We start from the raw sequence: 25,139 nt of genomic DNA, 5'->3' as shown, positions 1-25,139 counted from the left end.
GCCGCACCTCCCCGTTTTGACGGCCACCCGGAGCTTCTGCGCCGTTCGTCCGCAGAAGTGTCCCGTTACATTGGAGCGCGACGCACCTGTGGCGAAGGGGGTGTGGGGAAATGTGTTTTGTGCAGTAGTGCCGCAAGTACTCGTGAATCCACGCGTTGGCTGGCGCGCAGCGCCGCTGAATGAGCGGCCATATATCATCGGTCCGCGCGACCTTGGCTCGTAGTGCTTATGCAGAGCCAATTAAGTATGTAATTTGCATTGAGCATGCCGCGGAATCTGCCCATCGGTGGCTCGAATGTGCAGGGAATGGCGACAGGCGGCATGGAAGCGTGCGGCTTGGTTCATGTTATTCACCGCGATGCGAGCACTTTTGCAGAATTAAAGGCATACTGCGCACGTGCTATTTGCGAAAATCGTCGCCCAGACACGCGATATGCGTGTTGTCTGCCATCGACTGCGACGCGTCTGCGTGAATGACGGCAGCACGTGCTGCTGTCGCCCTCTGGTGATCGCCGTGCTCAACGTTTTCGTCGTCTGCTCGTGTAATGTGGTTTCCTCGTTCCCACTACTGTTGTGCTTATAAAAATACAAAAAATTCACCATGCTCAGCGTGATGATATAATTTGCGTGCCCATATTGTTCTGTTGTAATCATTAAAATACAAATAATTCAACATGCGCAGCGTGATATAATTTGCGTGTTCATGTTGCGCCCGTTTTGGTTGAGCGCCTGATCGGTGATCCTTAGCACAGTGTAAAAGCTTGTCTCATAGAGTATTGTATTTTGTTGAGATTCATGTGACACCACAACCAGCATGATATGTCAGGAAACAAAAAAGGAACTATTTCGCTACTCATGTACATTTACCAAGAGAACCACGTGCTGCTCAATTACCATGCTCCGTCTTGGTGCTTGTCCACTGGTCATCATCTTAGGTACAGTAGAATTGTAGTTATAGGTAATGTTGTGACAATGACCCAGTACAGCTTGTACAGACTGATTCTGTAGCCTGTTTGGACAGTTAGCAGCCAAAAGCAAGTTTTTACTTCAGTCGTTGCATGGCAGGCATTACCTGCTTATGGCCTATGGCACACGAATATTAGTGACCAAGGTTTCTAGTGGTGCCGGAAGTTGCTTTACTTTAGTATGGCATGCGTGCCATACTAAATGCCTGTACTGTGTGTGTGCTCACTTCTGAAAGTCAAGTGACCAGAGACAACTGGTGTGATTTGTGTGACACACATCGCCTGGAATGCTTTTCGACTTGCCATCACTAATGTCAAACACCAACCACTTTCCTATGTGCAGTGGCCGACTGAGAGGGGGCTGTGCATGACTTCACCCTGAGGAGACCAACTACTATTCACAACGTGCCCCGAAACTAAAGCCATGGGGAGGAAAAAAATACAGATATCCAGGATCACGGACGAGAGGAACCGGCAGGTGAGTGCACAATATGCATGACAGGTCATTTGCCCCGAGCGAAGAGAACCGTAGTTCCCGCCAAGTGAATAGCAATTTCCAAGTTCAGTGACATTGGTAGTGGACGTGCACTCCCGGAGTACAGTTATGGGAGAGTTTTCTGCTGAGCTAGTTGGCACATGGTGTTACGAACAAAAACAGCACAGACAGTGGGATAAGAAAGAGACAGATACAACACTGTTTACATTTTTAACTTTTATAAGGCAGGCAGCCAGAGGTATCTGGAATGTCAAACATATAATATATAAGCATACCTGGAAAACTAGATACCTTTGTACTATATTAAAGGGGCCCTGAAACACATTTGAACATGATGATAAATTGCTGTTGATCTGTTGTAGAGGCTGCTATGAACATGGGAGCCAAGTATTACTGCACTGGATGCAGCAGCGAATTTAAAATCTCAAATTAAAATTGCTTCTACAATGCCGTCGTGCCACGTCATCAGTATCGGTCCCATCAACTCTGTTGACTAATTTCGTGATTGCGAGAGTATTCTCAGTAATACTTAATTGCTAATATTGAGTTAAATGATTAACAAATATATATATTGTTTGCAATCTCAAAAAGACAGAAAGGTGGTTTCATCTTTTAACTGCGCTAGCTACGTCTGCTGCATGTGCGTGGCCTTCGAGATGGCAGTTCTGTGCTGCGTAGCAAGTCTAATACAGCCGTGACGAGCCCTTTTGCCGCCACAACAGTCAACTTTTGGTCAGGACATTGCCCTCTTGGCTTCTACACTGTGTAGCTTTCAGCGCTCTAGCGGAGACAAAAAACAGAGAGAAAGCCAGGTATCGGTGCGATAACTCCACTTATAGTTGAAGGATTAGAGAAATTTCTATGGCATGAGTTTCGCTAGACGACGTCCTTTAATAGTGAGACTATTCTATGATTAGTTAGAAAAGTGTTTCAGGACCCCTTTAAGTTGCCGCATCATGGCATCTGGCTAGTGCAGCACCCACAATGTTGGTGTCCAGGGCAGGGGTTAAGGCCTCTCCTAATCTCACTCTTGTGCAATCTTCTTTAGTCCCTGCCACTGACGGCAGCACTGCTACAATTGGAATGCTAGGCTAACCAAATGGCCAGTGCCATTGCGTAATGCCAAGTAAAAAGTATTATGCTCTGGGGCGCAGGTTTAGACCTGAGGGCAATCCTGTAATCAAATTTACAGCAGCATTGCAACTGCTGTGTCACTGCTCGAAAAACAGATATTTAATGCATACCTGCGAGCCCTTCTGAATTTTCCATAAAGTTAACAAACTTGGGATCATTCTATGATTGTATGAATATTGCATCAAGTTTTACGAAAAGTGAATTCTCTTCTCGGAAAAATGTTAGACACATTGAAAGATTAAGCATGGCAGGATTGGAAGAGATGCATATAAATAAGAAATTGTGATGGTACCTGTTCTGCTCTACTTGTGGCAAGACACTGTATGCCAGAGGGCTACTTGCTTGAAAAACGTTTATTAAGACAAGCAAAACGAGTTCCTGAAGCAGGCCAAATCAGCAGCACCAAAGCAGCACGAACCGATGGCTTAGTGGCTATTGTGGCCTGTTGCTGAGCACAATGTCACAGACCAGCCATGTAGTTGAGAGTTTAATGGAATTTAAGAAAGAGCCAAGCCATTCACCATAGTCAAAACCCATGGCTGACTATGGTCAGCGACCTGCTTTTTTTTCTTAACAGTATCGGGCCATGGCAGCTGCATTCCAATGGTAGTAGAATGCACTGAGTGCCTGCGCAGTATTTATATTTAAGTATGTTAAATAAGCACAGATGTTCAGAATTAACCTGTAGTCCTTCACTACAGTTTCCGTCACTACAGACTTCCCTTCTAGAATGTCATGCATGTCAGTCTTGCTGCAATATTTTGGATTTTAATGTCATCTGCTACAAGCTAGTTATGCGTTTAAGAGTAGAGAAGGGTTACTTGCATTTAAGGGTCTCCGTCAGCCTGGTAACTTTCCCTGCACAAGAATAGTCGACATATGGGAAAATAAAGTTCAGTTTGTGACATTATGCTGATGTCATTAGCGATACAGTCTAGGCACAATTTTTAAGAAAAGGAGATTACCTTCTTCTGCTCAAAGAATGCAAGTAAGATTGATTGCGAATCAATACTGCGCCAGCCTAAACTGATTTAGTATATTTATTCAGTGACCCTTTACATACCATCAATAAGGATGTGCACTTTTAAACTAAGCTACTTCTGCAGCTGTTGTGAAAGGCGTAAAGAAAAGAAAATTCAAGCAATGGCGCAGCACCTCTTGATTTTGCAATCACATTTGCCAGGCGAGTTGAATGCATATAACATCTATGCCGTTAGGTCGTTCTGTGTTCCGCAGGGCAGTCTGTGTCTGTCATGGACAGTCCTGGCACTTGAGATGTAATATCTGTGTAGGTAATGTCTGCTTTTTGAGACCGGGGATGCTGCCATGAAATGCTGACATATCCAGTGATGCAGTCATAGGCTTCTGTGATTTCTCTTCTGCCCAACCTTCTACTAATGGCCGGTAAAACTAAAGGCACAACCCAGTTGGTCACTTTTGATCTCTGCACTGCGAAGCTGTTACCGCAACTTGATAAAATAGCATAGCATCCACTCCAAAAATCCCTTTCAAATGTTCACGGAAATTCATTGAGAGAACTAGTGGAGCTAACACAATCAAATTACAAGAGGTTGTTGGGTTTTTCAAGTGATATGTTGATGAAATGAGAAGTTTGCGATGTTATTAACCATGTTGTGGGAAATTACAAAATTTCTGTTATGATTCGTAGCACTGTGGGGCATTTAGGAACTCGAAGCATATCAAAATTAAACTTGGCAGGATAAAGTTTGTCTTTTGGTGGAAGATGCCGAAGAAATTTCCAAGTTGTAAAAAAAATATAAAATGTATGCTAATTGTATTTTTATTTTTCAAACAACTTTTGGGGCAATAAAAAAATGTTCTGTTTGTGAACTACCGCCCATCCTGATATAAAACTTATTGATAAAGTGTGTGTAGGCTGGAAATGCTGATGAAATTCAAAGTTGTAGGTATATTCTGGGCACCGGTACGAAATTTTAAAAGTATTGTCAGGGTCTTTAATGTGCTCCTTTGTGTGGTGAACTAAATTTTAGAACTGTTCCTATTAGCTAATGGCTTTAAATTACTGCTTGAAACTATAAACACATATACGGAAGACCCTATATGTTTACAATCTACTGTTGTAATTACCTTTCTAACTTCAGAAGTTTTAGCTTGTGAGTGTTAATTGAAAGTGGTCACACATTCAAGACAACCTGTACCAGTGCTACAGCTGTGGCAAGATGCAGTGCATGGAGGCAGTGATAATGGGGCAAAAGGGCTGCAAAAAAGTTCCACGAGAGCAGGCGTCCTTGCTTTGAGAATGCTTGGGGGGTATAACAAGAAGCTCGTCAAGCGCTATGGCCTTTTTATCCACAATACTGCTTTGCTGGCTTTTGGCCTGTGATTCTGCAATGTAGCACTTGTTTGCCCGGACTTCTTTGTTCTTACGCTTAATAATCTGGGTGCTGATGACATCACAGGTGCATCACAGCTTGCATTTGAAAGTTGAAACTCAGTTGCAATTTTCTTTGCCAATAAGTCACCATATTGTGCCAAGGAAGCAGTTGATTATTGTCAATAGAACTGTGACAGTACACAGCTACAGCTTTTCTTCTTTGTGCATTGGGTGTGAGCATCACAGTAATCTGTGATGCCACATTGGTGTGCCAGAACAAGTCTCAACCATGTCTCACTAAAACTTCCTCCTCACTTATTTTACTGAAGTAGCATGCTGCTGCCTCATGTGATGAATGCATGAGCTGTACTTGTCCAAAACAGTTATAGTCCAAGCAGAAAGGTCAACTCAGTGCCCTTGTTTCGCCACGTCTTAAGTGTGATGTGTCTCCGCTCCCAGGTGACGTTTACGAAGCGCAAGTTTGGCCTGATGAAGAAGGCCTATGAGCTGAGTGTGCTCTGTGACTGCGAGATCGCCCTGATCATCTTCAACAGCACCAACAAGCTGTTCCAGTATGCCAGCACCGACATGGACAAAGTTCTGCTCAAGTACACCGAGTACAATGAGCCACACGAGAGTCGCACCAACAGCGACATTGTTGAGGTGAGTCCGCAATGCACTGCTGTCGCTACTTTTCCCCTGCCTCTTTATTTTTTACATTTTATTTTTTCTCTGCTAAGTTCAATAGTGAGGCATTCCATTGAAGACATATTTGAGCCTTTTGACATTATAAGCAGTGCTACTGATAGCATTTGAGGATTTTCATGTGATGAGAGAACCAAAAGGTGAGATGTTCCTCTTGCTGTCTAGTGTAGTACAAAAGTTCACATAGTTTGAGATCTCTCAAAAAATTTCTGCAAGCTCAACTACTTTTTTAAATGTATAATTCCTTTTTTTTTTTTTTTTTTGAGGGATTTGCTTAAGGCATATGTACAAGAAAAAAATAATTGTTGAATTACCTGCTATGCTTAATACACAGTCATACACAGAAGAATCAGATGTGAACTATTGACTTTCACCCCTGCTTAGGCCACTGAGTGATCATTTTCGTTTAAGTTCCTTCTATAATTTTGCTTTTAAGAAAACAAGGAGCTATGTACAATGTATGTTTGGAGTATTACGGAAAAAATTTTAGTGCTTAAGATGTTTAACACATCGAAGAGCTGTATGTAACTCTTAGATATGTTAGCAGGTGAAACTAGTTGCTAAAAAAAATCATTCGTTCTACCAATTTCTGTACAGGCATAAAAAGAAATAGTTACTTTTAAACACATAGTAAACCTAATGCAGAAAAGTTCTTTTATTATTACATTACAGACCAGAATATACAGGGGCTCCTCGAGTAGCCAGTAAATGCCAAACATTTCCTCCACAGCCAAATGTAGTTTGTCACACAGGTAGTATCTACCCAGATAGATATGCGGTGGTAATGCATTGTGCGAGTGCTGTGCAGTCTCTGTCAAAAGAAGTGAAGCCAATAGGCCAATAGAAGCATAAGTGTTGCTTAGTCCTGATCGTGTTCTGCCCTGCCCATGAAACTCCTGGTGCTAGAAATAGCTCTGGAGAGTGAAGGCGAGTGCTTGCTTTTGAGCTCGCAAGTGCTCCGAAGCTTTCGAGCTGCGTATGTGCAACATCAGGACTGCTAGACATCGCAGAGTCAGCTGCACTCATGCAGGCAGGGACTTCGTTTCTTCTGACTGAGACTGTACTATCACTTTCCTCATTGCAAATAGGTTAACTAATATCCTTTCATCTCTTCTTCTACTCTTGGCGATGATATCTCTGTCATCTGTCTGAGCCAGCCAGTTATAATGTTGCCTTTCTGTTGCATTTTATAGCCTGTCGCAATTGTGCTCATGACTCTCTATATATACATGTCATGACATGCGTCAATTGATATTATGTGTATTTGTGGGAGCCACAGCCCACTTCACATTATACTAGAGTGCCATGAGGATTGATCTGTGGTGCTTTGCCGTTGTTGACCTAAGTTGTGCTTCCCTTATCTCCTATAATTTTCGTGGGATTTTCTTGCACACTTAACCCAAACCCAGTCACTAACAATCTAACATGATGTGCTGTACTTTCTCACAGACTTTCTTTTGCTGTATGTTTGCACATACACACTCTTGTGCATGTCTGGGCTGCACTTCAGGATGCTAGTAGTGCACTCTTTAACACTGCATGTGTTCTCTGTTGGCGAAATTAGCTGTCTTGTGGAAGTCTACAAAATAACAGCTTTGTTTGCAAAGTTTACTGAACTCTCGCATAAGTGGGCTTAGAACGGGATGTACAAACAGTTGTATTGAGTATGAGAACCGTTTGGTAGCCATTATGGTTGTTATACACAACATAAAGGGAATTGCTTACTTACTGGACGTTGGACCTACATTTCACGTTTGTGGCTTACGTTAGGTTTCCTTCAGACTATGTGCATCCACGGTAACAAACTGGAGATGAAAATATTGAATTGCAACGTTTTAAGAAATTATTTTCTACTTCTCGCCTTACTCCTCACTTTCTATCCGTTTCTTTCTTTAGTGATAATTCCTCTGGTCACAGTATCTAGTGATATTTCTGGCACAGCTGCTTGCTGACTGTTTTTAAGGCACTACACTTAACGTAACAATTTTAAGTACTGTACAGAAAGCTATACACCAAAATGGTATTTTTCTGGAATAACATGCAAACGAGTTTACAGTGTCCATTAAAGAATGTCTCTTTCTCTCTGTAGAAAGGAAGAGATGTTCTTTCAGTGTATTCTTCAATGTATTCAGACATTTTTTACTTTATTGCTTTCTCTGTGGAGAGAGAAAAAGACACAGTTGATTTCCAACTTATAAGAATACATATGTGCTTTTTTACAAGTTCAGCTAAAAAATGTTATTGTTTCGTCAGAGTTCCTGGTGTGGAATGACCAACTATGGCTACTGATCTGAATAGCTAGTGACAAAGACACATATGAATAGCGCACCTTAACTGGCCTATTTGACATGTTAAAAGTAGACTGTTCTCACAAAAGAGTGAAGAGATGGAATGCTCACCGCTAGACCTCCTGGTGACAAGGCACATACACAAATTGGGGCAGTCAGACCCAACCGAGTGCTTCTTTATAAGCGGCCACTTAGCCACTGTACTTAATCGCTGTCCCCGTTTCTTGTCTCATTCAGAAATTGCGCCACCAACGCCTGGATGGCGGCAGTCAGGTGAGTTGGCTGCGAAAGTGCAGCTTACATACGACATACATTGCACAGGATTTTGAGTTTCTCGCAAGCCAGCTTTTTTCAAAGATGGGCTGTGTGCACTGGGTGCCCTGGAGCCAACAGTTTGGCATACGTGTCTTATGCGCTTCGTGGATGATAAATCTCTTTTGGGATACTTCGTCGCTTGGAACAGTTAACAAGCTGCATTGGCTTTACTTTGTGTTTTGTTGCCTGCAGAATGATCTACTGACATTTGTGTCCCTAATCCTTAACTGCATCCTAGAGGACATTCACTGCATTTTAACTGCATCCCTGGAGGCTAATATCGTAGTTACTTACTGGCAAGTGCATGACTTATGCTCGGAAAGTTCAGGCGCAGAGGCCTGATGATAACCCCCTTCCTTCAACTGGTACCACTTTCTTCAAGAATTTGTGCAGTGCTGCGTAGAGGTGAGACTGTCTCGACTCGTCGGGGGTCGCAGCTGCAAAAGTGGATGCAGCACCCTTACTGCGCATGCTGTGCGTGATTACTACTGCAGTTCTTGCACAATGAGTGCAGTTCACAATGAGTGCACAATGAGTACTGCAGTTCTTGCACAACTTCCCATTAACGTACATAAAAAAAAAATGTTCTGTGCAGCAGAAGTAAATGTTCTGAGCAGCAGGTGAGGCATTATGTCTATTATTTAGTGTGCTCTTACAGCTTTGGTTTTGCTCAGTGTATGCTTGCTTATACAACCTTATATATGGGGTGATCATTTCTAAGTTTTATGGAATTTTTAAAAATCACCTGTGGCAGATAGCATAATTCTTGTCCTTGAGCTGTATTATTTGAAGAGGCAGACATTACTAGCACAAGAAATTGAAACATGTATTCAACTAATGAACAAATATTCACTAATTAACTTCTTAATTAATTACTTTACAACACATATTGCAATTTACTAATTGTAGCCGGTGAGTTTGCAAGACGTATCCACTTGAAATGACTTTCAAGATTGCACCAGTTTCGAGATATTATTTTCCAAAGTGTGGGACGTAATACATGGGCGTTCCAGTTACTGTTGTGTTTCAATTCATAAAAGAGTGTTTCGATAAAAATGTAAAAGGACCAACAGTGCATTTTTATGGCGAGTTTGGTGGCCTTTATCTCCAAACTGGTGTCATTCTGGAAATTCATGCCAAGTGGCTACGCCCTGCAAATTCACTGGCTAAAATTCATAAATTACAATATGTGCTGTAAAGTAATCAATTAAAAAGTCAATTATCGAATTTTTAAAATTCGTTGAATATGTGTTTCGATTTCTCCTGCAAGTAATGTCCGCCTCTCTGAATAACCCTAGCTCAAGGACTAGAATTATGTTATCTGCAACAGGTGATGTTTTAAAATTCCATAAAACTTAAAAATGATTACCCTGCATGTGCACTGGTTACACATGCATCACGAAGAGCAATGGGAGCTTAGAGGAAAATATTCGACGATGGTTGTAGTGATGAAGCAGACAACAGAGTACCTACAATAGCTTTGTTCTGGTGTTCCAGTTTGCTTTCTGTTAACAGTTAATGGCAGGGGACAAATCTCTGTATGGCACTGCTTCATGCTTATTTGAGGCAGTGTTCATGTAGTGCTCGTGGTGTCAACTCTGAAACAGCCAAGTAGTGCTGTGCACGCAGCAGGTGATTTGTATTTAGTGCAGTATGCAGTCAAAGCCACAGCCTACATACACCTGAACTGCACATTTTAGTTTGCTAGCATTACATTTTCAAGCCCATCATGAAGCGCTTATCAATATACCATGAGAGAGCGGAGCCATCACATTCATATTTGGAAGACCATTTTCCCGGTTCTATCGAACTTTCAAGAGAACTTTCATGGAGATAAAAGGATCAGTCGATCAGTAAATCTTGTAGTTTGTTGTTTCCAATGTCAGCCTTGCTGCTGTGATGGAAAATCAGAGATAATCTAGTTAGTAATGAACAGCTCAATTTGAATTCTGATGATAATGTGAAAAGATTGTTGTTAAAGATGGTTGATTTGAGCTTCATTTTACCAAATGCTACTTTTTATGTGTGAAAGAAATACTGGTGAAAGCATTACTTGAGATCCGTTAAGTCTTCATGTTCTTGTGTTTATAAATAAATCGCCGAAGTTTCATTTCATTCGTCCACTTTAGTGCACAGCTTTGATTAGGAAGTGGTGGGCGATGTATTTTGTCATATGGCACTCAAGCGGTGCAGTTTTATTATGCTGTTGTTAGCATAGTTAAACTAAGCTGTGAAGGAATGTTCATTCTTTTTCAAGTCGTTCTAAAGCAAAAAAAGATAGTTTTAAAGGAGTAGAAGCAGTTAACACCCTCACTCTCTATGTAACATTCCTTGATTAGCTCACAAATGCTCGCTGCACATGCTTGTTTCATACTGGTAGCAAATAATTTAGTAATGGTGAATATAATGAAGCACAAAGCCTTAGGCGAGTTTCACTGTAGTGCCTGGGTTAGAAATTGCATATCTACAAATAAACCTGTGCTATGTGTGGCACTATTCACTTGGGATCATCTCTCAAAACTGATGCCAGCTTTTGTAGCAAAGTAGTTAAAAGCACACAATGCTGGAAGGTGGTGCACTCTTTGTAGCTACAGAAGCTGTTGACTGTAGTTACCGGCAGTGGCATTCATCTGCACGAACGTTGCATGCTCACATGCTGTACAGTGTTTAAACACATATACCAGCATGCCTTGCTTTTCTTTCTTTTAACAGTCACCTTTCTTCCTTAGGCTTCAGAATCAAGCACCACAGTGCCTAGCATCATATTTTTGTGCATTTGGTGATGTTTAGTAGAAGGCAGATATTTAATTTGACCTAAAGCATCATGTAACTCGGTAACCTTCAAAGGCTTGCATAGAATTCAAAAGCAGTCAAAGGCAAAGCCGTTTGGCAGTGAATGATGTAATTATTTGTGACGATTCTGTGCCGCACACGTTCAGGGCCATGGCTGGAGGGTTAATGGCATCTGTTAAGGCAATAAAATCGCACTCTAATAGCTAGTCAGTGCCTTTCAGAGAGAAAAAAAGAAAAGAAAAAAAAAAACAGCTGGTTCAATATGTAAAATATGAGGTGAACGTAGATGAATTTCTCTTCCTTATTTTGAGTTGTGAGCTAAATTTGGACATAAAGCAAAGACATTGAGTAAAGGGAGCAAGACGAGTTAGCTTGAATATTTCTGCTGTCAAGCCTTTAAATCAGTTAGTACTATTTCAAGTCCATTTCTTTGCTTTGAGTTGTTCTTTTTTTTGAGGGAGAGGAACACCTCTTCGATTTTCTCCATGCAGGCACTGAGCAAGAAGGAACACAAGAATTCCACAAATGGTTGCGACAGCCCAGAGCCAGATGCCGACCAGTACTCACTGACAACCCGGCCTGAAGCCAAGTACAGCAAAATCAATGAGGAGTTTGAATTGATGATGCAGCGGAGTGCTCAACTGAATGGGTCCCGAGTAAGTGTTTTCTCTACATGGGTGATGTTTGGGTATGTCACTCCTTGTGCAGATAGGTTGGCGAAAACTATCACCGCTGATTAGTTAAAGGGAGTATAGCGAAAGTCATTAAGCGATGCTAACTCAGTAGAATACAGTTCTAAAATAGAAAATAATATAGACGCAAAGAACCCGTAGACACCTCGTTGTCTTACCAGAAGATTAGCCGGAATTGAATGAGCTGCGAGCAAAGGTCCCCCATCTGTTTAGAGCGATCTTAGGTGAGGATTCCACTGTAGGTTGACTTTAACTTTGTGTGCTAGAGGTCAATGCAGGAGTGAAAAACTACTTGGAAGCCACTGGAAGTTGCCAAAAGATAATACATTCAGGACGTGGCAGTCCCATAGGTTTAAGATAACGCATTCAGGGCATGGCAGTTCCAGCAGCAGTTTAGTTGCACCAAAATCTAGCTCAGGTAACTCTGAATGCGGTTGTTACAGCGAGTGTTAAGTAGGGCCAGAGACAAGCAACTGTCTGTTGGTCTGCTCACAGGGCCAGCCTTCCATGAGCCAAGGCATGAGCTCCCTCGCTGGCTATGCGTCCCAGGAGGGTCTTATGCAGCCTTCTCCCCAGATGACTCACTCTAGTGTCAGCCCCCGCCCGAGCTCTTCAGGTAAGTTGCTTGATCTTTCTCCAAGCTTAGCAGGTGGTGAAAATAGCCACGTGTAATGTCTGGTGCCACTTATTGGACGAGCGTGCATCTCTTTAGTGTTCTTGGTGGCTTCTTTTTTTTTTTAACCAGGTACATCTGTTTGTCCTAGTCTTTTCATTCATGATGTAACTAAAGTACTCATCATCCCATCATGTTTTTGTTGAAGGCCTTGATTTCTTTTATATTTCTGGGATGCAAATGAATTTAATAAATTTTATGTTTAGAGAAGAGAATACACCGTTACATTAACATCACAAAGGTTGGAACTCGTGAGAATGTGACTCTAGTGGCAGCTCCACGTATTGAATGTGCTTGAGGATGAGAGAAAGCTTGCTATATCTTGTAAAGTGAGACTTTGTTGCTTGCTTGCTTGTTTACTCAATTGCCGACTCACTCACTTGCTCAATGTCTCACTCACTAATGCATTATCCAAGGAGGGAGTAAAAGACAAATACGACCAATAGAGTGAAGGAACTAGGTATGTGTTGAATATACCATTGCAAATAAAAATGGTATGAGAAAGACAGTTAAACTGAAACATACCTCTTCGTGAGTAATAGCTCCGCGAATGCTTCAGGTCTTATCGAGCAAGTAATAGTCGGTAATGACAACAAATATTTTGGTCATAGATTGAGGGCCAACATCTTTTTTATCCGATTGTTTGAGAGTACAGTGTAGACCGCTTATAACGTAAGTCGCCGGAGTCTCGAATATCCGCACTATAAGCGGTACCGCACTATAACCAAAGCAACAATTTTCAAGGCCCGCACATATGCAAAACATGTGCACCGAGCCGCCACGCGTATGCGACAGTCGACAAATGCGGCTAGAACGTTTGCATCCAATTTACAGTCGAATCTGGTTAATTCGAACCAAATGACGCGGCGGCGCCTCCGACCGGCATTGCTCTGGCACCACCATAGAGTAAAAGCTTAGGAGAGACCCCTCAATGTCGCGCGCGAACAAAACAAAAAAAGAAAGAAAAAAAAAACGTGGTGGAAATTCCACCCTCTCACAAATGGCAAGGTCGCCGATTCTGCGTTGCGCCGGAACATGCGTGTATGCGCCGACGTCTCAGCCACGCTACTGTAGCCACGCGTAGAAAATGGCAGTGAACCCTTCTTTCTCCTTTATGCTTCCTCTACTTTCTAGTCACGTGTTGACCTTGCACGGTGCGGCTACGGCACAGAGTGAAGCAGCGGCGCTGTCCCAGGCCGGCCAACGAAACTGCCCACGCCGGCAAACGCCCGCTTCCCGATAACGGCAGAAAACGAAACTTCGGGGAGCTGGCGCCGGGCCGGCTGGAGCAGCGGCGTCTGCACGGCGGCTGGCGCGCACGGTGACAGTCGAAAGTGAGGGAGCTACGAGGGAGGGCGAGGGGAGCCACCGAAGCGGCGGAGTTGCCGAGGCGAAATCTGCTTCCCTGCTGCCCTCCTCTCTCACATTCCACGGTTTCTGCGTGCGCCCTTCGCCGTGCTGTGCCGGCGCTGCCCGCTCCCTGAAGTTTCGTTTACTACCGTTATCGTGAAGCAAGCGTTGGCCAGCGTTGACAGTTTCGTGGCCCTCGCTCGCTATGCGCGCCGTGATATTTCACGACTCGCACTCAAGATTCTGGTTTCAGCCTCACTGGCTGTTCGTTCGCACCATGTGCCCTTCTCCTCCACTTCGTCTCTCTTTCTTCCTCGAGCACTCCTTGGGGCGTCCGTTTGAGGGGAGCGTTCGCCGTCTCTGCTGACTTCCGTACTCCCAGGCAGCTGCACTATAAGCGATACGTGTATATATGGAGTGCTATGGGAAAATTAACGGGAGTCTGAAAAGACCGCACTATATCCGGTCCTGCACTATAAGCGGTTACATTATAAGTGGTCTATACTGTACTTAGGCAGGCTTTGAAGGCTGTATTGAATAGCAGCTAAGCTTTACTGCAAGCATAAGTGGGCTTCATCGCTAATGATGAAGCCTGATTATCACTGACAGACCTTGCTATTCTTGTAGCACAACCTTAAAGCTGTCTTTCGCCATCTTAGCACCACGAGCACACTCTGCAATGACCACTTGAATGTACCATTACTGTTATACCAATGAACCTTGCGGGGGAAGGAATTGAAGAGCAGAGTGGCTCATTGCCATTTCACACGTGTGTTGTATAGGGGGTGCCTTGCTGGACATGAATGGTGTGAGCTCCAATGGCTACCACCGGTCAACGTCCCCGTCAACCAACTTGGCCAGCTGCAGTTCCCCTGCGGGCAAAGGTTCCAAGGGGGCCTCGCCCAGCCGCTCGTCTTCTTCCGCTGCTGGGCTGCGTGTCGTCCTCCCAGGATCTCCTTCCCCCACAGGACAGCTGGTGAGAACAAAAATTAAAGGTTGACGGAACCCCTGTACCATTTCACAGAGGGAGAGAGAAAGGGACTGATACTTGCTGCAGCGGCTTGTCTGCTGAGCACGAGGCAGTGGTTTTGATTCTGGCTGCGGTGACCGCATTCCGATCGGTGCCACCAGTATCCAATGCGCTCATCTACTTAGAAGTGCATGTTCAGAAACCCCAGGGGGTTGAAATTAATGCGGAGTCTCTCACTACGCCGTTCCTCGTAACCCTCTGGGCAGCTTCAAGATGTAAAAGGGACAGTAAAGGAAAATATTAAGTCAAGCTAAATTGAAACATTGGGCTTCTCTAATCACAATAACAAATTCGTCATTCGTAGTGATAGTAGAGCTTTTATAAGTGGAAAATGAAGAATATGGAAAATTGGAGTGGTGCTACCTGCTGTGGACTATGGTACCTCACACGTGACTTAAGCACGGGCTGATTCACAGAAAGCGAATTAGAGGAATGTCACGTGGAGATTGCACATTACACCAGCTCATCCGTCTTGAAGCAGGCAGTTCAAATTGGGGGGCACCTTCGATGGCAATTCTCTATGCAACAGTGATATATTGGCACTCGGAAAGCAATTATAGACCCCTAGACAAATAATCTATCAATCTAACTCGGCTTAATATTTCTCTTTCAGTGTCCATTTAAATCGTATGGTTTCAATTTGGAGAGAGACTGATAGTGTCGGCCTGTGAGCACTCTACTGATGGTTTGTCAAGATGAGATGTGATTAATGCCGTACTGATGACTACTACTTGTTCTCAACTTCCTTTCCTTCCTTTATTATTATTGTTCTCCTTTGCTCGCTTGCATTTTCTTCTTGTTTTTCTTCATCTTACTCTCCATGTTCCTTATATGTGCTTCTTTCACGTGTGTGCATGGGTTATGGAAATGATACTGCTTTTATAGTGATTCATGCATTTTGTGACAATAGAGAACAATCTAGCTTGTGTACACAGAATTTTTGCTTAAGTGGCCCGACAGTAAGATCGCCAAAGAAAACATTCTTGTTTTGCTGAAACATAAGCTTAGTTAATTGTAACCTTTCCTGCTGCTAGTTTAAGCTTCATGCACACACGCACCTGCACATCAACACTACTTGCTGAGGAACTTACATAAATCATTGTTATGTCTGTTAATAACGATACTACAATTTTCAGAGCACCAACAGTTACATCAGCTAAGCTGGTAAGACTGTGAATAATAAAAATAATTGTAAGCGAAGAAAAGTGTCTCACATGAAAGATTGAGAAGGCTAGGGAAGAAAGCGGTAAATCACCTTGGCCTGTTCCTGTGTTTAATATGCACAAGTTTTAAATTTCTGCTCTTGTGTAGCATTATTTCTTCTAATTAATTCAAACCTTAGTACACTTATAGTAAGTGTGTTTTGCATGTCGTCGCTCGGCATCAATGACTATATTAAATGACAAACTAATATGGCATTCAATAGATATACTATTTGTACTGCAAAAGACGTTTGCAAAACTGTGGGATGCCTTTTTTCCACTGCAGCATGACCCCTCACACCTGTTCCTCCAGCAGTCAATGGTTCGGACATCCAATGCTTCGCTCACAACTCCAGTTGTCTCAGTGACGGGGCCAGGGATGCCTGGCATGTCAGCGTATCCGTCCTCTCTAGCAGCTGGCTTTCCTCCATGTGAGCATTTGCATGCTTCACTTTTTGCTTTCTGTTCTTGTTCCTTTGTTTTCCATCATACATGAACTCCACATACAGTCTTTATCAAAAGAAACAAGTCCACTGGGTGCGTTACCTTATCTAACTCTGAGTTATCGCTAGTATTCTGTTGTACTGCATTGTCGAGAAGCTAGAGAAAGGCAAAACTCCAGTCCTCACCTTGCAGAGCTTTCTAGCCTAAGCAGTCTTGTGGGCAAAGCACGACGTAACCAGAATTGAGCAGTACTCGGGCTTCTGGTGCCTTTGTTTCTTTTTACAAAGACTGTACAACTCCAATCACACTCGCCTACTGTGAGCAAGCAGTCTGTTCTGAAATCTGGTGATAATATCTACTGGCACATGCTTCCCTTCAGATAGGTTTCTGCATTTTGATGGAGCAAACGCTCTCAATAAGGCACATTCAGCAAGTGGAGCCCTTTAGTCACTTGTGAACATTGATGTTACATATATTCAGTATATGACATTTGCAAGCTCCAACCGACCTCTCTGCCTTTCTGTAAATAAATTTTTCTCTCTCTTTGCAAGCTCCAAAAGGTGATAGCTTTTGCTACCTACCAGACATTAATAGAATAAGTTCCCATAAAAGTACTTCTGCAAAGTCTGCTGTTGTGTGCCTCATAATCAGAACATTGTTTTGTCACCTAAAACCCCAGAATTTTTTAGCAGTGTGTGGTTATGCCTTCATTCAAGGCATCCTGTTCCCTTCCACATTTGCAGCGGACTTCCAGCTAAACCCTGAACTTGGCCTTGCGGGTTTCAACTCTCCAGGGCTGATGCATAACTGGTCTACTCAAGGTCCCCTGGCCAATGCTGCTGTGCCTTCTGGGGCCATGCAGGCTCACTCCAGGCAAGTCTTGCGTGAAGATGCTATTGGTCTTCAGCTTTTGTTGGCCTGTGCTTTTGTTGTACGAGGAATGAATGATGAATAAATTGAGGCATAGTTAGATGACTGGATCCACCTTAATTGTGAAGCACAAAGAAGCACTTGTGCCAGATATTGCAGCAAACTTTATGTACATTCCGCTGTACCAAACTGTGAGTACATCAGCGCCGCCATGAGCTTGGAATGTTTCATGCTGATAGCTAAGTGCTCAGAAGATTTAGAAAAAAAAAAAAAAAACCTTTGGACTTGTAGACAATGTTAAACCTGCTTCTCTGGTTCCATAGCTCTGCCTGCATTACTCCAAAAATTTGTTTGTCTAATTGTTCTCTTGTGAGTGGCCACCGAGTGTTACTGAAGCTCAGTGACCTCTTTTGTTGAGCGGTGACCCGACTTTTCACTTTCCTGAGTTGACGTGGAGTGTCACAGAGCCAAAATATATTGCTGTAGCCCTGTGCTTTTGTTGCCAGGCACATCCTAAGCCAATGCCAATGCCTTTTGTGTGTGCAGTGGGAGCCCCAATGTGCTTGGCAGCCACTTGTCTCTAGGAAATGCGACACCACCACCTGCATCATCTCCCTTGCCCATCCGGATCAAAAGCGAACCCATTTCACCACCGCGTGGCGGTGGAGGCGGAGAAGGTCTGCATGGGGGAGGCAGCAATGCTCGACCCCCGTCGGGCCACTTGTCACCGCCTGGGCAGCCTCCACTGACCCCTTCCACATCTTCCTCGCCGGACCCGACAGGCGACTATGATGGTGCCAAGCGCCCACGCCTCTCGGCCGATGGCTGGCCGACGTAAGCCGACTGGAGCCGAGCCCCCTTCTAGCCCCCCACAGGGGGTTTGTCCTCCTGCTCCTCTCTGAGTCTACTTGCGAGTGTGCCGTGTGTTACTTCCTCCCCTCTCTTGCTGACTGTGCGGCGTGCAAGCAGTGTCATCCTCCCGCCACACACGGGAGAAAGGCTGTGCGCGCTGCTTCCCTGCAATGTTTTTTTTTTTTTTTTCTTCGTGCCCAACCCCCTCCAAGGTTTACAGGGAGCAGCAAAGTCGCAGCTCCGTTTGGCGACCAGGAAAAACGCCATTTGGGCTTTCCTTCTTTGTCGTCCGCATCAGTGATGAAGACCGGAAACGTGTACATAGGAATGGCGCGGCTGTGCCCGTCGCTCTGGCCTTTTTTCGACTTTTTGTCGAGGCTAGTTACTTGGCGGCTCCGCCTGCCAGAGTAAAAGACGCACCTCTGGATGTCTTTTTCTCTCTCGCTTTTCATTATTGTTTTTTTTTTCCCTGCTGCACCTGTGGCACTCATTAGGTAGAGTGAAAAAATATATATATATATGTGGGTAGGTTACTTACTACTACACAAAAAGGCGTCAGCAACAATCTTAAACACGTGCAAGGCACAGCTACTTGAGCTCCACTCTTGTTCCACTCGTTGACAGGCGCGGCCCTCGCGTTATGCCGCTGAACAATGGAGCCAGGGGCGTTTTTTTTCGGGAGGAAGTACAAGCTTGCCCTCAAGGCCTGCACTGCTGAGAGAGAGAGAGAGCATTGCCATGGGATTGAACCAGGGCCGAACAAACGCCCGTTGTGGCCAACTCAGTCGGGTCCAGAGCCAAGGGAAGCGCCATGTAGGGCACACACACAGTGAGATAGAGCTAGTGACTAGCACAAACCCCTCCCCAAGGCAGTGAGTGCAGCCAAACATGGACCGTTTGTAGACACACGTGGTTTTTTGCATACCAAAGTCAAGTTCGTTGAGAGGGCAAAGTCGCACCCAGTTTGTTGTCGAGCAATGTTGTTGCCGGTAGGAAGTAGTGCCAGGTTGTTCTCTGGAAAAAAAAAAAAAGCGGCGCACCGTACACGGAAGAAACCGCATGCACATCCTGCCTCTTGTTTTAGATAGAAAGAGCACGCGTTGTCAACAAGACCATATTTTTGGTATCTGCCAGTCAAGCGCATGGCACGGCTTCCCCCAATATCCCCTGTTCTTCACAACAGTCTTGTCCTCGTGGTGAAAAAGTTTGGTGAAACACCCAACAGGCATGAAGTAAACATGAAACCACACACCCGCCCACCCATCCCTTTTCCTTCCACTACTTGTGTGTGTGTGTGTTCCAAAAAAGTGCATGTGTTCTAGTGACTGTAGTGCTGTGTGCCTTTGGACAGGGGAAACAGAAAAAAAAAAACAAAAAAACTTTTGACGGTGAAGCCACTAAGAGGGGTGAACACTACCTATCTACCAACCTTGTTTCTGTTGAGGTCTCAGTGTTTACACGCTGAATATAAATATTATATATATAAATATATATTATACACACCACGCGTGCACGCGCGTATAAAGTATATTTCATACGTGATGCACCAGCTCATGTCAGTTTTGTTTTTCTTTCTTCTTCTCCAGCAGCTGTCATGTGAGTCTTTCGCTCCTGCTTTTTGCCCTCATTAATGTTGCACTAAAAAGCGTACTGCCGCATCACTCTTGGAAGAAAAAACAAAGCGTGAAAGGAATGAGAAAATTGAGTCTGTGTGAGGTGAAGTCTTCGCTGCTGTTCTCATCCTACGTCCTTTCGTTGACATGCTTGTTTCACTTTCTGCATTGTGAGCCGTCATTATTAGAATTATGTACGATATTTTGCCATTTATTTTCTGTTGTAGCGGCTACTTAGAGTCATAAGTTGCCATGCGTCAAAGAAAGCGTAAGAGAGAAATAAATTTTTATCGCCCTTGCTGCAATTGTAGAAGCTAGCACACACATACACACACACTCTCGCAATGCTGTACCGTTCCCAGCACTGGTCCTTCACATGCCCTCATTACACGCACACACCTCGTTAGGAGAGTTAGCATCAGTTTTTTGGAACACAAAGGGAAAAGGAGCCAGAAGAAAATACAAAAACAAAAAAAAGATCATGATGGTCTGCCATCAATGACAGACTAAGCATTTTACCCCTGCTCCAAAGTTTGGGGACCCATTGGCATGACTTTCACGCACATATGCGATTATGTCTATACACGCAGAAAACCTTGGTTTGTTTACTTTTTTTTTTCTGCACTGTACACGGACGATGCCTTACCAGAAACTGTACAAGGATGGGCGAGTGTAGGAAGCCACAAATGCTTGTTGTAGACGTTGTTGCGACAAAACCGAGTTTAAAAAAGAAACACTTGGTAATTGTGACATGTTAGTTGTAGGTTAGTTTCTCTTGCCTCTCCCTTGACTGTTGCTGCCATCTGCTGCTAGTTAAGTTATTTCGAGGGCCTTGTGAAAAAAATAAAAAAATAGGGATGTTTTGGAAGAAAAACTCTCCCAAATGTGAATGGAAAGAGGAAGGACCTGCTTGTGTTCTTTGATTCCTTGTTGCTTTGAGACTTGACGGGATGAGGGGCATGTTTCAGCAGCTCATACCGTTCACCTTTTACGATGAAGGCCTGTTTAACTTATTTGTCCTTGGAAGCTGTACTTTTAGAAGTGCACAGGGTGTGTCGGGAAAAGGCTGGCATGATGACCCCATAACGTTACATCTCACCATGGGGCTGTCTTGTAAAAATTGTTTTTTTGTTTTTTTTTTTATCACCCACACCCCTTTCTCCGTGTGCTTATGTGTGCGTATAATACGTGTGCACCTGGTAAATTGTCCCACGGCCTACTCTCTTGTCTTGCTGGCGTAAAAACAAGTACAGAATCGTGGACACTGAAACTACTAGGTGTGCATTCTTTTTGCTCTCTCTCTATTTTTTTTTGCATTTGTATTTAGCAAATGAGTTTAATATATTATTGCAGTGTTCTTATACATTTTCCAGTGCATCTTTTGCCCCCCCCCCCCCCTTTTTGTTGTGATGATGACGACAATGATAATTACTCGTTTTTGTCATAAAGCAAAGCAGTGTTCATTTCTTGTCATTTTTCTGTGTACTGCTGTGGTGTTTTTCTTTTCTCCTTCTCTTGCTTGTGTAAAGGACGCATCTTATCCTCGCGTTTTCACAGATAATATATTACATGTGTGTGTACAGTAAATGACGGGAAAAAAAAAAGAGTATATGAATGTTGCGCATAGTATATATTCATACATTTAAGCTGCTGGGTGTGTGCGCCCGCAGATTGCTCTGTCGTTGATGGGGGGAGAAGCAGCGAGAGAGTACACATGTGCCATGGGAGACGGAGGCGTTGACAGTACACCCCCCCACCCCCTCCTCCTCCTCTCTCTCTTTATTATTATTTTATTTCTTCAGTATTTCAGGCGCCATTCTCTCCTTTGTCTTTCCCTCGTGTTGTCATGCTGCTGTGTGCCAAGCTCTTTTTTTGTAGTTTTCGTTAAGCTCAGTCCCAAGCTCCACCCCCAATCACATTTTTTTAATGTTCTCGCTGTCTCGTCTGCTTGCATTTTTTTTTTCTCTTTCTTTCTTTCTCCACTTTTTATTTTTCGCTTACCAAGGAGACCCTCTCTCTGTGAAAGTCGCAAAGAATGATGCTGGTCGTCGTGTTCCTTGTGTCATCTACATATACTGACCAGCCTCACCGATGATAGTCAGGTTATAGATCAAAAGATAAGTAGGAGTGAAGTTCAAAGAAGCATGCCCCCTGATCGACCAAGGAGTGAAGCTAATCAAAATTCTGCGAAAGTGCAATACAGTTTTACCTTTTATTTTTCGCATCTTTCTTTGTTTCTCTTGGGCTTTCTGCCCTTTTTCTTTAAATTCCCCCCTCTTCAGCGCCTTTTTTTTTTTTTTCTTGATGTCACTGTCTGTGCAATGAATTATTTGTTTGCTGCTTGCCAACATAATGCCACTACTTACGGGTCTTACTGGCTCGCAGAGTCACACATTGCAGAATCGCTCGTGAACCTGATTGTGAAGGTCCTGCTCAAGTTTCTCTAATTTCCAATACATGTGGGATGTCATTAACAAAACAGACAAACTGTTTTTTTTTTTTTTTTTTTGTTTTTTTTACAGTTGTGATGCTTGCTCTCGTATCTTTACGAGAAATTCTTTAAGCACGCGTAGTCAGTAAGTGACAGACGCTTTTATTCGCATTACATTAAACGGTATGGAGCGTCCTGTTGGCTTTGTGCCTGTTGTGCACTTTGTGCTTGCTCGCCTGTATTGCCGGAAGTGACAGGCTGGCCTAGCATATCACATGCACGAATCAGGTTTGGCTTGCTTTGGAAAATGTTGCTGGGAGGTTGAACTGAAGTGTTATCACATCTAGGCCTTCCATTTGGCATAGCAATGCAGTAGTCCAACGGAAAATGTGAAGAGCTTTTAACAGAGCTTTTGATAGTCACTCCTAAATGCACATTTATTATATAGATCTATCACTTAAAAAACCATAAAGCTAGATTATTTAAAAGAATGTTAAGTAGGTAATATATTTTCTTTGTTGGCACTAGCCTGTGCTGAACAGAATATGCAACCTGTGTTGCATAGAGTCACTATTGTTACTTTATTTCTTCTTTTTATCAAAATTGTGGGCCCTAATACAGCTGTCTTTCGGCAGAGTTTTTGCATCCATAAATAAAAGGGCTAAACTCACTTAGAGGCTGGAAACTTGTTGGAAAAAATCCATATTGAGAACTTATTTATTAGAAAGCTGTGCATAGCATATTATCTTTAGAGTTGTTCTTAAGGGGATCGCCTGGCGATATAAATGCAGAAAAATAGTGGACCACATGTGAAAGGTCACTTAAGGTTTGAGCAAAAAAGCTTGGCATGAATGTGCATTTAAATCTGCCGATGCACGCCCAAATGTAGTGTTGCCTGTTATAAAAATTCCCACGCCAAGGAGCGGTGTACGACATCGTAGTAACCTTCAAATTTCTATGTTTCCCACTTCGCTTCAGGTTTTTCCTGTTGCATCTTTGCATGTGTTCAATAAATAGTTATTTTGGACTCATTGTGTAGCATTTGGCTTTCCCCGGCAGTTGTCAGCAAGCACAGAAGGTGTAATGAAACGTCTCCGGTGTCATATTGTGTCAGGCCGGTGTTATGCTGTCAAGTTTTGTATCCACGAGCAAAAAAAAAAAAGGCTTTTGATGAAAGTTACAATTGCTTTTACATGCCTGAAAAATTGTCTGCCTGTCATATTAGACATAAGGGAACATGGTCCACTTTAAATCTCGGAATGTTGATGGTACTGCTAGTGGAACCCCTTAAGGTATCTTTTTAATTTGCAGCTAACCTGCCTAGCCTTTAAGTCAAACACCTGGTCAAGATAGGGGTACAACCAAAGTTTCAGAGTGACATGTAGTGACAGTGTAATGCACGAAAGTTTAAAATATTGGAGCTTAAAGAGAAGCTCTAATCAGTTGTTGAAAAGTTGGATGGCATTTTCCTCGTCACCTCACCCTGACGTCTTGAACATATCTTGGTGTCTCGAGTCTGCAGGCTATTTCCAACATAATTGAAGGCATTGTTACTGCTTATCAAAGCCTCTATTGAAATGTAACTGCAGCCTCTTGGAGTCAAGAAATTGCAAGTTTTTTTTTTCTGTTCTGGTTACAGAGGTTGCAGACTGTTCATACCAGAAATGTGAACACAGTTGCTACGACAATTTTTCAGTCACTTGTTGATGTTGGAGTGTATTATATGCATCATTATTTTGAATTATGTGGCCACTGCAGAGATTGTTAGCAAGTACTATGTGAGCGGGTGTACAATACATGAGTGGAATGAAGCTTACTTATTTCGCAGACTGTATACCAGCTGCGTATAAAATGGCGCAAGTGTTTTTGCTAATAGATTTTATGTGAAGGGGGAGAGTGAAACTCATGCCAGCCTCTTCCCTTAAATATGTTTGTTTCTTTTTTTCTCTCTCAAATACCAGTATTTCTTTTGTGTATGCATGTGTCTCGCCCCTTTTTTTTCTCCCCATCTTTGTATGTTGTTGTTTTATTTTTATTATTTTTTTTTTCCGAAGGCCTGAACGCACACTGTGTCGGTTGTTAATGGAGAGAACTTAAAAGACGCTAACAGTGTGTGTTTTTGCCTGGTGGTCAGTCGACATCATCAAAAGGAAGACACACTTCACGCGATGCAGGTTGTTGTGTACTATTTTTATCTGCCTCTGAAAAAAAGAAGAAGATTGAAAGGAATAAATGCGGTTCATTAATGGCCTGACTTGTGTGTTGTGACTTTTATGTGAACAAAACGGAACTGAATCACAGGAATTAGATAGGACTGCGTAGTCTCATCATTGCACATCATGTGCTGTAGCGCGATAGACGTGACACAAGACGAAGGTAACACAAAGATGAAGTGCTACTGACTAAGGGTTATTGGAAGAAATCAAACATTTATGTGCGTGAAAAATTGTAAGTAAGTAGACATGTACTAAGAAAAAATAAAAGAGGGACAGGAACTCTCAACACCATCACGTGGTGTTCATAAAGGTGATTTCATCTTGCTACAGTGATACCCAGGCCTGACTTGCATACTTGTTGCGGCTAGAATGAATGAAGTAGGCTTCTGCGATTTCCCTTGTGCTTGTTACATGACGGCGATGGGAAACACGTTTTCAAAGGGTAGCCGACATCCACACATGATGCAGCACTGTGCCAGGTGCGAACAAGCAGGGGACCGGCGCATTGTATAGCTGTGTTCACCTAGGCACACTTTGAGGCAGTGCCCTGTTTAGCCAATGCAGCTTTGACAGCATGTCAGAGGTATCGCATAACTACCTTCCCTCTAGATACAACAATAAGCGCTTTATCTGACAACCCTTCTTTTTTCCCACCTCAGAAAATATTGAACTACTGGGCAAGCTTCTCAGAAGCTCTGCCAAAAAAAAAAAGAA

At 43.2% G+C, this 25,139-nt stretch overlaps 1 protein-coding gene across 7 annotated transcripts in view; it reads left to right on the top strand.

Annotated features, from left to right (window-relative positions):
- LOC119442559 (myocyte-specific enhancer factor 2) overlaps positions 1-24,463 on the top strand; it is a 280,845-nt gene extending 256,382 nt beyond the window's left edge. For 4 of the 7 annotated variants that reach the window (XM_049662232.1, XM_037707475.2, XM_037707476.2 and 1 more), the window contains 9 exons: positions 1,309-1,443; positions 5,411-5,614; positions 8,182-8,217; positions 11,544-11,708; positions 12,240-12,360; positions 14,550-14,743; positions 16,286-16,430; positions 17,160-17,316; positions 17,860-24,463. In XM_049662232.1, coding sequence (XP_049518189.1) covers positions 1,390-1,443; positions 5,411-5,614; positions 8,182-8,217; positions 11,544-11,708; positions 12,240-12,360; positions 14,550-14,743; positions 16,286-16,430; positions 17,160-17,316; positions 17,860-18,151 — 1,368 coding nt within the window. In that variant the 5' untranslated portion in view covers positions 1,309-1,389 and the 3' untranslated portion in view covers positions 18,152-24,463. The remainder of the gene's footprint in view (positions 1-1,308; positions 1,444-5,410; positions 5,615-8,181; positions 8,218-11,543; positions 11,709-12,239; positions 12,361-14,549; positions 14,744-16,285; positions 16,431-17,159; positions 17,317-17,859) is intronic. The other 3 variants (XM_037707478.2, XM_037707479.2, XM_037707480.2) reach the window with 3 other exon arrangements.
- Positions 24,464-25,139: the final 676 nt, after the last annotated feature.

The sequence above is a fragment of the Dermacentor silvarum genome, chromosome 2, assembly GCF_013339745.2.
Source record: "Dermacentor silvarum isolate Dsil-2018 chromosome 2, BIME_Dsil_1.4, whole genome shotgun sequence".
NCBI lineage: Eukaryota > Metazoa > Arthropoda > Arachnida > Ixodida > Ixodidae > Dermacentor > Dermacentor silvarum.
Note: the sequence above shows the minus strand (reverse complement) of the source record. Positions and strands in the feature narration are given on the sequence as shown.